The 13,597-nt window shown below is 39.7% G+C and overlaps 1 protein-coding gene across 4 annotated transcripts in view; it reads left to right on the forward strand.

Annotated features, from left to right (window-relative positions):
* Positions 1-13,597, forward strand: part of GTF3C3 (general transcription factor IIIC subunit 3) — a 98,622-nt gene that overhangs the window by 43,969 nt on the left and 41,056 nt on the right. For all 4 annotated transcript variants that reach the window (XR_004539522.1, XM_033945216.1, XM_033945215.1 and 1 more), the window contains 3 exons: positions 35-110; positions 5,816-5,919; positions 7,184-7,355. Coding sequence is in view for 3 of the 4 variants with exons in the window: in XM_033945216.1 (XP_033801107.1) it covers positions 35-110; positions 5,816-5,919; positions 7,184-7,355 (352 nt within the window). In the remaining variant the exon portion in view is untranslated. The remainder of the gene's footprint in view (positions 1-34; positions 111-5,815; positions 5,920-7,183; positions 7,356-13,597) is intronic.

Genomic DNA, 13,597 nt, shown 5'->3' on the forward strand with positions numbered 1-13,597 from the left:
AGATCAATAAAAATATTCTGTTTTTGTTTGTTAGGTCATTACTCAGTTTTCTGGAGTTGAACTTCAAAAAACAGAAGCATCAGAACCAAGCACTTCAGAACAGGCTAAAGGTAGCTATATTATCCAGTGCATTGCATTTCATAGGTGTTAATTCTTGTATAGGTGATAGGCTTTTTGCTTTAGAGCTAGATGAGAAGTGGTAATTGTCCTGGCTTTTTCTGATAAGCTGTTCGTTTTGTTTTTTGACCATATATTTCAGACTGTTTAATTCATACACTGTTGAACCTTATATCTCCTGTTAATTTTTATGTTGTACATTTCTCTTATACTGCCCATAAGTGTTTGATGTCGAGTAAAACATGATTCATCAGATTCTAGAAGTTTCCCTCTAGTGCCACAAGGTCTGAATATTCCCATTACAGTTATTGGATCAAAAGTCCTTCACACTGCATTTGTAAAATGAGCTCTCAAAAACCCTTCATTAAAGGGTAATTGTAGCTGACGCTAAAAATGTGCTGTCTTTCATCTCTTTTTTTTATTTTTTACTTTTTATTCTGTTCCAGTCTTATAACAATACACTAGTATGCAGTTGTTCTTTTTACATACCAACTCACTCAACAATAGAAGCAGATTTTCATTTTTGTATGGATTAGTTATTTGATGGTTCAAGGAATTTCTTACAAATCAGATCTATTGTGTAATCAAGGATGGAGTTTTCTCTAAAAGTTGGGGTCTTCTATTTCTCCTATACTTTTTAAATATTTTTGTGAGTTCTGTGCAGACATTGGTTCTTTTACTCTCTTATGCTGGTGATATTTTTTCATTAATTCCAGTGGATAAGGCTATTGCAAATGTCAATATTAAGATCAGGGATTGTATTAGAAAATTTGAAAAATGTGCTGTGTCCTGCAAACTGAAATTAAATACAAACAAGACAAAAGTTTTATGGTTTAATAATCAGTACACAATCTATAAAAACATTAAAGAATATTAAAGAAACAGTCCTCAAAATAAAGTACAATAGTTTAAATAGAAAAGATAGGGTTTACTTACTTTCATTCTTCATTTGTCCCACTGTTTCCTCTCCAACACCAACATTTCTCAATTTTATCTCCTCCCCATGCATCTGTACCTCATACTTCTCCAACAATCATGTCTAATATTTCTCTCTCCCTCCCTATGCCCAGCAATTCTCCTCTTTCTTCATTTCCCCATGTGCACCATCTCTTTCCCTCTTATTCAACACCCACGCCCAACAATTCTCCCTTCCTATTCCCTCCCCAACCTCAGCATCTCTTTCCCTCCCTCCATTCTGTGTCCCATGTTCATGCTCCCTCCTTCCTCCCTTCCTTTATCCAAAGTTTGTGCTCCCTCCCTTCTATGTCACAATGCGACCCTGCTCCTATGCCAACGCGCCCCTCTTCCTCACTTTGCACTTCTTTGCATTGTATTTTAGTTGCCAAACATAGGACCATTCTAACTTTTGCAGATCCTTTTCTATGTACTCCACTCCCTTTGGGGTGTTCTCTCTCACAAATCTTGGTATCATCTGCAAAAAGGCAAACCTTACCTTTTAACTCTTTGGCAATGTCACTCACAAACATGTTGAACAGAATCGGCCCCATCAGCGATCCTTGAGGCACTCCACTACTCCTTCCCCTGAGTGAATTCCATTAACTACCACCCTCTGGCATTTGTCCATCAACCAGTTTCCTAATCCAGTTCACCACTTTGGGTCCTAACTTCAGCCTATCAAGTTTGTTCAAAAGCCTCTTACAAGAAACCATGCCAAAGGCTTTGCTGAAATCTAAGTAAATTACATTTAGCACACATACTTGATCCAATTCTCTGGTTGCCCATTCAAAGAATTCAATCAGATTTGTTTTGCACAATTTACCTTTAGTAAAACCATGTTGCCTCGGATCTTGTAACCCATTAGATTCTAGATAATTCACTATCCTTTCCTTCAGCAACACTTTCATTATTTTTCCAATAACCGAAGTGAGGTTTGCCAGCCTGTAGTTTTTCTGTGACCACTTTTGTGAAGAAGGATCACATCTGCTCTTCTCCAATCCCATGGAACCTCTTCCATCTCCAAGGATTTATTGAACAAATCTTTAAGAGGATCCGCCAGAATATCTCTGACCTCCTTCAGTGTCCTGGGATGGAACCCGACCAGTCCCATGGCTTTGCCACCTTCAATTTTCCAAGTTGTTCATAAACACTTTCTTCTGTGAACGGTGCAGTGTCCACTCCATTTTCATGTGTAACTTTGTCAGCCAATAGCGGTCCTTCTCCAGGATTTTTTTCAGAACAGAAGTATTTGTTTAGCATGTTTGCTTCACATAGTGGTTCGTAGTTTCTTTCAGTCTCACAATTTCATTTTTTGTTTGTCTAGCCATTTGCTCTTCATTTACATGCATAATTAAAACAATGTCACAAACTACGAAAAGACTTAAAAACATATCATTTCATAAACTATAACAAACAACAATATTCTTCATAACTGAGTCATTTACCAAAATAAATATTCCTTTCTATACTCCTCTTCTTGAGTTCTTTTGTATTTTTGCTTTTATTTTCTCTGCCACTTGTTTGGAAAACCGTATCTGTTTCCTTTTTCTCTTGGTTTTATTTTCCTCACATAAAGCTCGGTAGACATTTTATTGCTCCTTTCAGCTTGGATCACTGCTTTTCTACTTCTCTTATGTCCACCCATCCTTCTCGGCTCTTTTTTCAGGTACTCCCCCATTTTACTAAAGTCTGCATGTTTAAAATCCAAGACTTTGAGTTTTGTGTGGTTGCATTACACTTTAGCATTTATGTCAAACCAACTGTTTAATGATTGCTACCATTCAGGTGGGCACCCACTCAGACATTAGAGACACTTTCCCCATTCGTGAGCACCAGATCCAGCTTCACTCTTTCCCTAGTGAGTTATATCACCATTTGTCTGAGCTGATCACTTTGAAAGGCATCCATGACCTCACTACTACTTTCTGATTATGCAGATGGAACTTTCCAATTCGCATCCAGCAGGTTGAAATCACCAAGCAACAGCACTTCCTCATTCTTTCCCAACTTTTGGATATCTGCAACCAGAACTTTATCAATTTGCTCTGATTGTATCAGAGGTCTGTAGATAACACACATGTAGATAGATGTTCCATCAAGTCCCAGTCCCTATCCTTCTATTCCTACCCTCCTATCTTCTCTTTTCAAAGTGATCCATATCGCTTCCTCCTTTCCCCAGACCACCTCTGCATATCAGTCGCTTGGATATTGTTGTTTACATAGAGAGCTACTTCTCCACCTTTTCGAACATCTCTGTTCTTTCAAAAAAGATTATAGCCCCGTATGTCTGTGACCCATCCATGGGAATCACTGTGATAGTAACAAAATCTAAGTCTGCCTCTAACATCAGGGCTTGCAGGTCTTTAATTTTATTGCTTAGACTGTGAGTGTTTGTGGTCATTGAGTTCCAGCTACCTTTCAGCGGTAATCTCATTTTTGTGTAGTTTTTTGTTTAGTCTCACTTCCTATTGCCTTGCTAAGAAGTGAATTGCTAAGATTATTGTTTACATTGCTAGTTTTACTATTGTCAGATCTTGTCTTTTGCTGGGGGTGGCCACTGGAAGTGACCTGCATACATATGCCACCCCCTCCTTCTAGTTTAAATGCTTAGAAACATATTGCTTGAATTTCTCAGCAAGGATTCTTTTTCCTGCCATAGTAAGATGCAGCCCATGATTACAATAGTCTTTTGTTTTTCCTTTTATTACCCCATCCTCCTGTTTACCTAAAGCCTTACATTAAATTTATCTGCCAAATTTCAGATCATTCTTCAAGCTTCGCCAGGTCTTTTCTTCATGTTATTCACACCATCCGGCATGTCTACTCTATTGCAGATTTTGTTATCATCCGCAAAGAGGCAAATCTTACCCGACAACCCTTCAGCAAAATTGTTTATAAAAATGTTAAAAAGAACAGGCCCAAGAACAGAAAGAACCTTGAGGCACACCACTAGTAACATCCCTTTTCTCAGAGTGATCTCCATTGATCACTACCCTCTGTCGCCTTCCACTCAACCAGTTCTTGACCCAGCCTGTCACTTTGGGACCCATCCTGAGGGCTCTCAGTTTATTTATTAGATGTCTGTGTGGAACACTGTCAAAGGCTTTGCTATTTGCTAAAATCTAAATACACCACATCTAGCGCACATCCTCTATCCAATTCTCTGGTTATGATGAAAGCGAGCCAACATGGCTTCTGCAAGGGAAGATCGTGCCAAACAAACTTACTGCACTTCTTTGAGGGGGTAAACAGTCAGTTGGACAAAGGGGAACCCGTAGACATCATTTACCTCGACTTCAAAAAGACCTTTGACAAGGTACCCCATGAGCGGCTACTTAGGAAGCTGTGGAACCACGGGGTGGAAGGGGACGTGCACAGATGGGTCAAACACTGGTTGGCAGGCAGAAGGCAGAGGGTTGGAGTGAAGGGTCACTACTCAGGCTGGAGGAAGGTCACGAGCGGAGTTCCGCAGGGGTCTGTACTCGGACCGCTGCTGTTCAATGTATTTATAAATGTCCTGGAAACGGGGACGAAGTGTGAAGTTATCAAATTTGCGAATGACACTAAACTCTGTAGAAGGGTTAGAAATGCGGAAGAGTGTGAGGACCTACAAAGGGACCTAAACAAACTGGAGGAGTGGGTGAATAAATGGCAGATGGACTTCAATGTAGGGAAATGCAAGGTCATGCATGTAGGGAGAAAGAACCCGATGTTCAGCTACCAAATGGGGGGATTAGTATTAGAGGGAAGCAACCTTGAAAGAGATTTGGGTGTACTGGTGGACACAACAATGAAGTCAACAGCACAATGTGCAGCAGCCGCGAAGAAGGCAAACAGAATGTTGGGTATTATTAAGAAGGGTATTACGACCAGAACGAGAGAAGTCATCCTGCCGTTGTATCGGGCAATGGTGTGCCCGCACCTGGAGTATTGTGTTCAGTATTGTTCACCGTACCTTAAGAAGGATATGGCAATACTTGAGAGGGTCCAGAGGAGAGCGACACGAATGATTAAGGGCATGGAAAACCTTTCATACACTGAAAGATTGGGGAGATTGGGGCTCTTCTCCCTGGAAAAGCGGAGACTCAGAGGAGACATGATAGAGACCCACAAGATCATGAAGGGCATAGAGAGAGTAGAGAGGGACAGATTTTTCAAACTTTCAAAACATAAAAGAACAAGAGGGCATTCGGAAAAGTTGGAAGGAGACAAATTCAAAACGAATGCTAGGAAGTTTTTCTTTACCCAGCGTGTGGTGGACACCTGGAATGCGCTTCCAGAGGACATAATAGGACAGAGTACGGTACTGGAGTTCAAGAAAGGATTGGACAATTTCCTGCTGGAAAAAGGGATAGAGGGGTATAGATAGAGGGCTACTGCACAGGTCCTGGACCTGTTGGGCCGCCACGTGAGCGGACTACTGGGCACGATGGACCTCGGGTCTGACCCAGTGGAGGCATTGCTTATGTTCTTATGTTACCCAGTCAGTAAGTTAATCTAATCTGCATTTAGGACTTCTTTTATCAAGCCTGAAAACGCAGGCTGGCACGGTAAATGCACCAAAGACCATAGTGATTTAAAGGGTTTTGACACAATTGTTTTGTGGCTTACACTACGGCAGATTCATAAGATGCCCTTAGTGTTCCCTTAGTGTGTAATTTTTAATTTTTTCTTAAAGTATCTTTGGAATGTTGATGAACTCGATTGCTTTTGCTTAATTTTATTTTGTTTTATTTTGCAGCTGTAGAGAAGGTCCTTTGCCACGTGCCAGATGGAGTTCCCATAGACATAACAGTCAAGCTGATGGTGTGTTTGATTCATCTTAACATCATGGAATCCCTTGGTGTAAGTATTAATCTCATAGATGGACAATAAAGAGTATTAGGCAGTACTTTTCTTTCATCTCTTCAAGGTTTGCGCTTCTGCAAGAGATCTTCATTGCCATTAAAAAAGGAAGCAAAATACAAGTAGTTTTAAACCCTTTTTTGTAAAAATTATGCTAAACTTAGAAACTGCCCATTGTTATTGCACAGTCTGATATGTACAACCTCTCACATGAAGATTCCACTCTTTATATGCTAAGAATACTGTAAATCTCTAGAAACTTTTCTCTCATATGATGAACTGCCATAGCTTTTCTGGAATGTTATGGTTCTTTTTAGTGTTTTAAGGTTCAGCTTATTTCTATTGTTAAGATCTTTTTGAGAACCCCAAAGTCCTTTATCATTTTATATTTTGCTTCCAGGGAGAGCAAGAAAAAGTGAAATGAATGTTAAAAATATTTTCTTTTCTCCCTGGTATACTTAGCACCACTTCCTGATGTTCACATTTTTAGTTTTTTCTCTCCTTACAGCTCATTGAAATGTTCCCAGTTGTCTGGTGGTCACTCAGTGATAATGTCCCCCCCCCCCCAAATAAATTTAAAAAAACAAACCTGGGGTTCTAGCCTTATCCCAAAAATCACACCAACCCTCTTTACCATATATAAAATAGGCCTGCTGATCCAGGCTCCTCACTCTTCTGGGGTTCAGAAGGGTGGGATATTGGGGAGGGAGGCACCAGGCCTTACATGATTTTATTCACATAATAATAAGGTGTTTTGTTTTTTTAATGAATTTGCATTTCATTATTTTCTAGCTTTTGTTGTAAACATGCATTAAAGACAAAGCAGGAAGTTTTCTACAGCTGCAAATAAAACAAATTTACAATAGGAGAAAGCCATCAGGTTCATCAGCATTCCAAAGATATTTTAAAGATGGGATAAAAATTACAAACAGCTGGAGGTTGAGTACCAGAGAAGCCAGGATTCAAATCCCACTAACACTTCTTTTGGCCTTGCTTTAGGTACAAATTTAGATCGTAAGCCCTGTGGGGACAGAAAATACCTAGCCTAACTCCTCTAGATGTACTGCCAAAAAGACAAGGAATCTAAAATCAAATCTATTCAGGCTGTACAGCACAAACATCTTTCATTCAGGAGTGGAGGTCAAGGAATTAGTTTTGATGTAGTTGAAGACCATAGAGTAGAAAATATAAATGTGATTTATTTGGCCTTGGTTATTAATTTCAGATTGTACATAATAATACTGCTTTGCTTTTTTGTTTGAAGCCTCTCTTAAACTTGCTGATGGAGCAGAATCCTGAGGACATGGGTGATCTCTACCTCGATGCTGCTGAGGCTTTTCTTGATGTTGGCGAGTATAACTCAGCTTTACCCCTCCTCAGTAGCTTGGTCTGCTCTGAAAAATATAACCTGGCTGTGGTTTGGCTACGTCATGCAGGTAAAGGAATTATTGAAGTGTTTAGTAGTTCAGGCTGTAGAGTGGGCTGCCCTGTTTAGTGTGGAATATGTAAAATGCCTATGTTGCTGCTTGGTTTTTGGCCAAAATCCATATATATGATTTGAGCTATGAGCTGAAGATAGTTTTTTCTTGACTGTTTTACTGAGATTGAGAACTAGCATAGCCTTTCATCACCATTGGGGACTGCAGTAGTGTGAGCGAAGGTTCAGGATGGGCCTTCAATGACACAATCAGACAAGGTTGCAAAGGGTTAAAGTAGGCACTTGATTAACTCAAAATCGGAGGGCTGTTCACAGGATCAGGAACAAAAGACAATAGTCTCTTAATTCTGAAGAAAAAGTCTTGAGATGGGTGTGTGGCTGACGAGGCCCAAGACACAGTCTACAAAGTCTCTCTGGGTTGCCATGTCTGTCCTCAGCCAGATTTCAGACCATGGTTCACATATATTGAAATACAGAAAGATTGGCTTACCTCAGCCAAGCAGAGTATCTGGATGCACATAGGCAAGGAAGATGCTAGAGATCATTTCTTCCTTCCCTGGACTTCCTTAACCCAACTCTGGCCCTGCTTTTTATAATTCTTGTCCACTGCTTCCCTAGCTCCACCCCTCATGTCACTGCCCCCTTGGGAGAGGCTATGGAAATTAAGGTGGCTCTGACATTGTGAGGCAGTATCCAGCAGGTGGAGTGGTAGCATCCAATAGACTCCCTCACAGGGACACTATTCACTGTGAGTAAATGCAGGAGAACCTTAGAAGGCGGAAGACTTAGCAGATGGAATTGAATGTGGACAAGTGCAAAGTGATGTACATTGGGAAGAATAACCAAATTATCCTTTGAGCTAGATTCCACATTAAAAGTCACCACCAAGAAAAAAGAATTTAGCTGTCATTGTGGACAATACATTGAATTCTTCTGCTCAATAAGAAATGGCAGCAGACAAAAAAGCAACAGAATGTTAGGAATTATTAGGAAAACAATAAGGAATAAAACACAGGATAGCATAATGCCTATGTATTGTTCCATGATGAGACCACATCTTGAATACTGTGTGCAATTCTGGTCACTGCATCTCAGAAAAGATATAGTGGAACTGGAAAAGATAAAGAGAAGGGAGACCAAAATGATTAAGGGAATGGAATGACTCATAAGGAGAGGCTAAAGCGGTTAGGGCTCTTCAGAAGAAATAGTTTAGAGGAAATACAAAAGAGATCTGTAAAATTTTATATGAAGTGGAATGCATAAACACTAATTGTTAACGTTATCAAAAAGTATAAAGATTAGGGGACATTTCATGAAGTTTCATAGTTACATTTAAAACAAATAAGAGAAAATATTTTATCAGTCAATGTACAGTTAAGTCTGGAACTCATTGATGGAGCAAGTGTTAAACACAGTTGTTGCTGGATTTAAAAGCGGTTTGGACAGATTCCTAGAGGAAAAGCCTATAAACCATTATTAAGGTAGATATGGAGAAAGCCACAGCACAGGTGTTAAGTGGCATAGAATCTTGCTACTTTTTGAGATTCTACCAGGATCTTGTGACATGGACTGACCATTATTGGAAACAGGATGCTGGGCTAGAAGGACTCTTTTTCTAATCCAGTATGGCAACTCTTATGTCCTTATGATAGGTAGTATAAAGAAATAAAACAAAGGAAATAAGATGATACCTGTTTTCCTTATATACGGTATATACTGATATTTGTCAACATTTGCTTATTTCTGATCTGCAGAACAAGGGTTACCTTCAAAAGCTCATGATAAAATGCATTGAGTTAGTCCAATAAAAAAGGTATCACCTTATTTCCTTTGTTTTTTGTTTTATTTCTTTATACTACCTTGGAAAATGGACTAACACAGCCACCACACCCTTATGATAGAAACAAAGAAATATATGCAAGCAGATAAAAATCACATGGCCCATCCAGTCAACCCATCCATACCACCCACTATTCCTCACCCTTAAACATCCTATGTATTTGTCCCATGAATTCAGATATAGTCTTTGTCTCTACCATCTCCAATGGAAGACCATTCCATGAATTTACCACACTTTCCATGATGAAATACTTCCTTAGGTTACTCCTGAGTCTGTCCCCTTTAAACTTCTAAAGCTTCCTTTCAATTTAAAGAGACTCATCGCGTGTGCATTATGCCACAAAGATATTTAAATGATACAATGGCTGTTGCCAACACCAGAGAATATCTGAGTATTAAAGTACTTGTTATGGGCAGATCCAAGATGGCTGCGTGTTGAATTGGAGCTCCTGATTTTAAGAGTCATTTTATCTTTATTGGTGTTTTCTATAATGCCAAAAAGGAAGGGAAGGGTAAGGAAACCCATTCCTACCTTAACATCTACCCTTTTGGCTAGTCAACTTTCTATTCGGAGCTTCATGTAGCCAGGTGGAGGAGGTGTTCTGCTAGAGGAGAGCCGCCTGGAGTTGGGTTCTCTTTCAGGAGGCGAAGTATTAGCTCCATTAATCCTAATCCATCACCAGTGGAACGGCATGGGGAAGGCCTCCAGCTGCAAGAGTTCATTGAAGAACCAGCGGCTATTGGGTGGGGCTTTCTGCCCAAGCGTCCACAGAGATGGAGGAGATATCATAGGAGACAGCAAGAGCCCGGCTTCAGGTTTCACGAGACCCGGAAGAGCTTCCTCCTTAGAGTAAGCAGGAAAAAAAGACTCTGTGCCAGCTTTTGGTGAGCTGCCTGTTGTACCAAAGGTATCTCCCCTGATTCATCCTAATGTGATATCAGTGGAGGACATATGGACAGCGGTGGGCTCCATTCATAAGGTTTGCTTATTGTTTGCTCAATTTTCTGCACAGTTAGTACAGAAATCATAATTTGAGGAGAAACAGGTGAATGAGACTAAAAAGAAATTAGTCTAGTCAGTAGTATTTGAAACAAGTGAAAGGAGTCATCTACTTTGGTAGTGGATAAAACTGTTATACATCGTAAATTAGAGACTATGAAAAATATTTATCCGTGTTTGAATATTGAATTTTCCACAGGTACATTCAATTTCACCTAAAGATCTGTTTTACAGATAAAAGAGAATCTTAACTTTCCTGACTCAACTTTGCCTCACCTTAAAAGTATATATTACCTTAATCCACCTAAAACATAGGAATGTCCACAACTATTTCTAAAAGCTCATTGGATGTTACTCTTAGAAACATCAAGGAAATTGGTGACTAGGAGGTCTACACTACTTGTTTCTTTTTTTTTATTATTCTTTATTTATTATATTTTGAAAAATTATACAAGCATTACAACTTGAGCAGGAAAAATGAAAGAAAACAATTGGCAATCTCAGAATTAACTAAGAGTTATATAGGAAACAAATTATTTTATCTTCTTAGACCTCAAAAACCTATGAGGGAGAAGACTTTAATACATGGGACTAAAATTTTGAAGAATAAAGAAAGAACTAAAAGGCTTAAACGGTAACTCCTGGTATCTGTATTACATCCTTTTAACCTCTGGAGATTTTCTTTAAGTCTAGAAAAGTCCGCAGATGGTCAGGAACAAAAAAAATATATTTTGTCCCTGCATACTTAATGAGGCACTTACATGGATACATTCATTGAAAAGTGGCCCCAATCTCCTTTGTTTCTTGCCTCATTACTAAGAAGTTTTCTTCTTTCTTGAGTTTCTTTATTTACATCAGGGAATATCCATAGTCGCTGCCCAAAAAAGGGAACTTGTGATTTTCGAAAGTAAAACTTCAAGACTGAATTTAAATCTTGCTGAAAAATAAAGGAAACAAGCAGAGTAGCTCTTTCTTTTATTGTTGATTCCTAAATTTCTGAAACATTTCCCAAGTCCATTACAGTTTGAACTTGTTCTATTTGATTCTCTTTTACTGGATCACTCCCTGGCTTTTTTTGTGCCTGAAGGTAGGTAATAAATCTTGTTTAAAGGAGGTATGGCCTTGGGAGCATAACCAAGATTTTGTGTTAAATATTTTTCTAAACAATTCCACTGCTGAAATTTCCAGTGTTCTCGGGAAATTTAACAAACACAAATTGAGCCTCCAGTTGAAATTTTCTAACTGTTCTATTTTTCTGTGTATCATAAGTATCCACTACTGATTTTAAAGTTTTATATCTTCATTTACTGCTGCAAATTTAACCTCATTCTCAGATTTAGAGTCTTCAACAATCCTAGCTAGAGAGTCTACTTTCCTTACCAAATCTGTTGTTTCTTGAGCAGACTTCTGAACTGTTCCGTCCATTCTTTGGAGCATTTTCCACACATCCATTAAAGTTACCTCCGGCAGAGTTGCAATAAAACCTGCAGCTCCGGTCGATTTTACCTTCTCCACAGGGCCTTTCTCCACCAGAGTCCCCTCCACAAAGAGTGTTCCCGCAACCACCTCGATATCGGGATTGCTCTGCTGTTCGGGTGTCCCACCCACAGGGCACAGAGGAACATATGGATCTGGAGGTGATAATGAAACTTCCTGCTCCAGCACAGCAGCCATGTCCCTGGGCGCCAGCGCAAGCAAGCCTCACTCTCCAGTGTTTGAAGGAGTCCTAGTAGCGAAATCAAGGGTCGGCTGGCGCAGCAACGTTGAAGCATCCATCGATGAAGGTCTCGTCCGGACTGCGCCTTTGCTCTTTGTATGAGGCATCAAAGCAGGAAAATCTAGCAAAAGCTAGCAAACAAGGAGAGACTCCTGATTAACTTTCACCTCCCACCACCATCTTGGCCACTCCCCTCACTATTTGTTTCATTTTTTTTTTTTTTCTCAAGATAAAGATGCAGGAATATGAATGTAGCAGGTTTCCGGGTCTCGCTGTAAAAAGAACCAATGTTTCAGCCATCATTCTGTGACTTTTTTCAGGGTATGGTATGAGGTCTGCAGTGTGTCTTTATATATAGTGGGACCTTATTGAGAACCAGGGCAGTCTGTGGGTCAAGAATTTGAATTTTTGGCAGGAAAGTTTGTGGGGCTGACCTGATTGAGAACAGGGAAGTCTGTTGGATTTGAATTTTGGGGGAAAGTTTGAATTTTGAACGGACAGTTCATTGGAAAGCCAGGATGACTGTCAGAAAAGAGGCTCGGACTTGTGAGATGGAGGGAAAAGGCATTTGTCCTTGGCCCCAGTCCTTTTTGCACTAAGTTTCTTTTGGATGAGAGGTTGCCATGCTTTGTTTATGGGGAGCCCTTTATCCGAATTGAACTTATTGGGGTGTCTTGCAATTTCTATTGCCTCTTTGATGCTTCTTGTAAGCATGTTCATTTTGCAATCTGTGTATGCACTCAAATGCATTTCTTATTGGCGCTTTAATTTTAAAAAAGACTATACTCATGGTGGCCTTTTTGGAGCATTGGGGTCCTTTTCAGCTCTGTTTAGAGAAAATTGAGTCTTCGTGGTCCTCTAATTGTCTCATTCTTATTGTTTCTAAATCTCTTGCTTTCTGGTTCACTAGTCACTCTGGCTTCCCATCCTTAACACCCTCTATCCAAAACACTCCCCTTAGTTCTTTCAAAATCCTTGGGGTAGTACAGATTCACAGTTATCTTTTCTCTCCATATCTCTGTGATGATTAAATCATGTTTCCAGTCTCTTCATTGCATCTGTTCTCCCTGGAGCTCCCTTAATAACCCCTCCTATGTCACTTTCCTCTGCCTTTGATTTCTTCATGCCTTGATTACTGTAACATAGTCTATGCTGGTCTCCCTAAATTTCTTCTCAAATGTCTCAAAATACCACTATGCACATAAATAGATCATGTATCTTCTCTTCTTGCACACCACCACTGGCTCCCTATACCTTTCCAGATCCAATTCAAACTTCTTACCCTTGGCTATCTGTTCATATTTTCCCCTACATTTCCCCGAGATCACTGTATTCTGCTTCAGCATCCCACATATCACTGCCTCCTTTACATTTTTCTCGTTTAGAGCCTACTCATCATTCTGCTTTCTTCTGTACCTCTCCTTTACTCTAGAATACTCTTCCTGCTGAAATTTGCTCTGTACAATCCTTTCAGATCTTTCGAACCCTTCTTTAAGATCCATCTTTTGAAATTGATCTTTCCATTTCTACAACCCACCTAATTACCACCGGCGTCTACTCTGGATTGGGTTGTTCTTTTTCTTTCGGTTCTTTCCCTGCTCTTTTTGGATTTTATGTAATTTCTTTCCTGCTTTTAAGTAGTTTTATTGTACACCGCTCTGATTTTGGCGAAGGGCAGTATGTC

This window comes from Geotrypetes seraphini, chromosome 5, assembly GCF_902459505.1.
Source record: "Geotrypetes seraphini chromosome 5, aGeoSer1.1, whole genome shotgun sequence".
Lineage (NCBI taxonomy): Eukaryota > Metazoa > Chordata > Amphibia > Gymnophiona > Dermophiidae > Geotrypetes > Geotrypetes seraphini.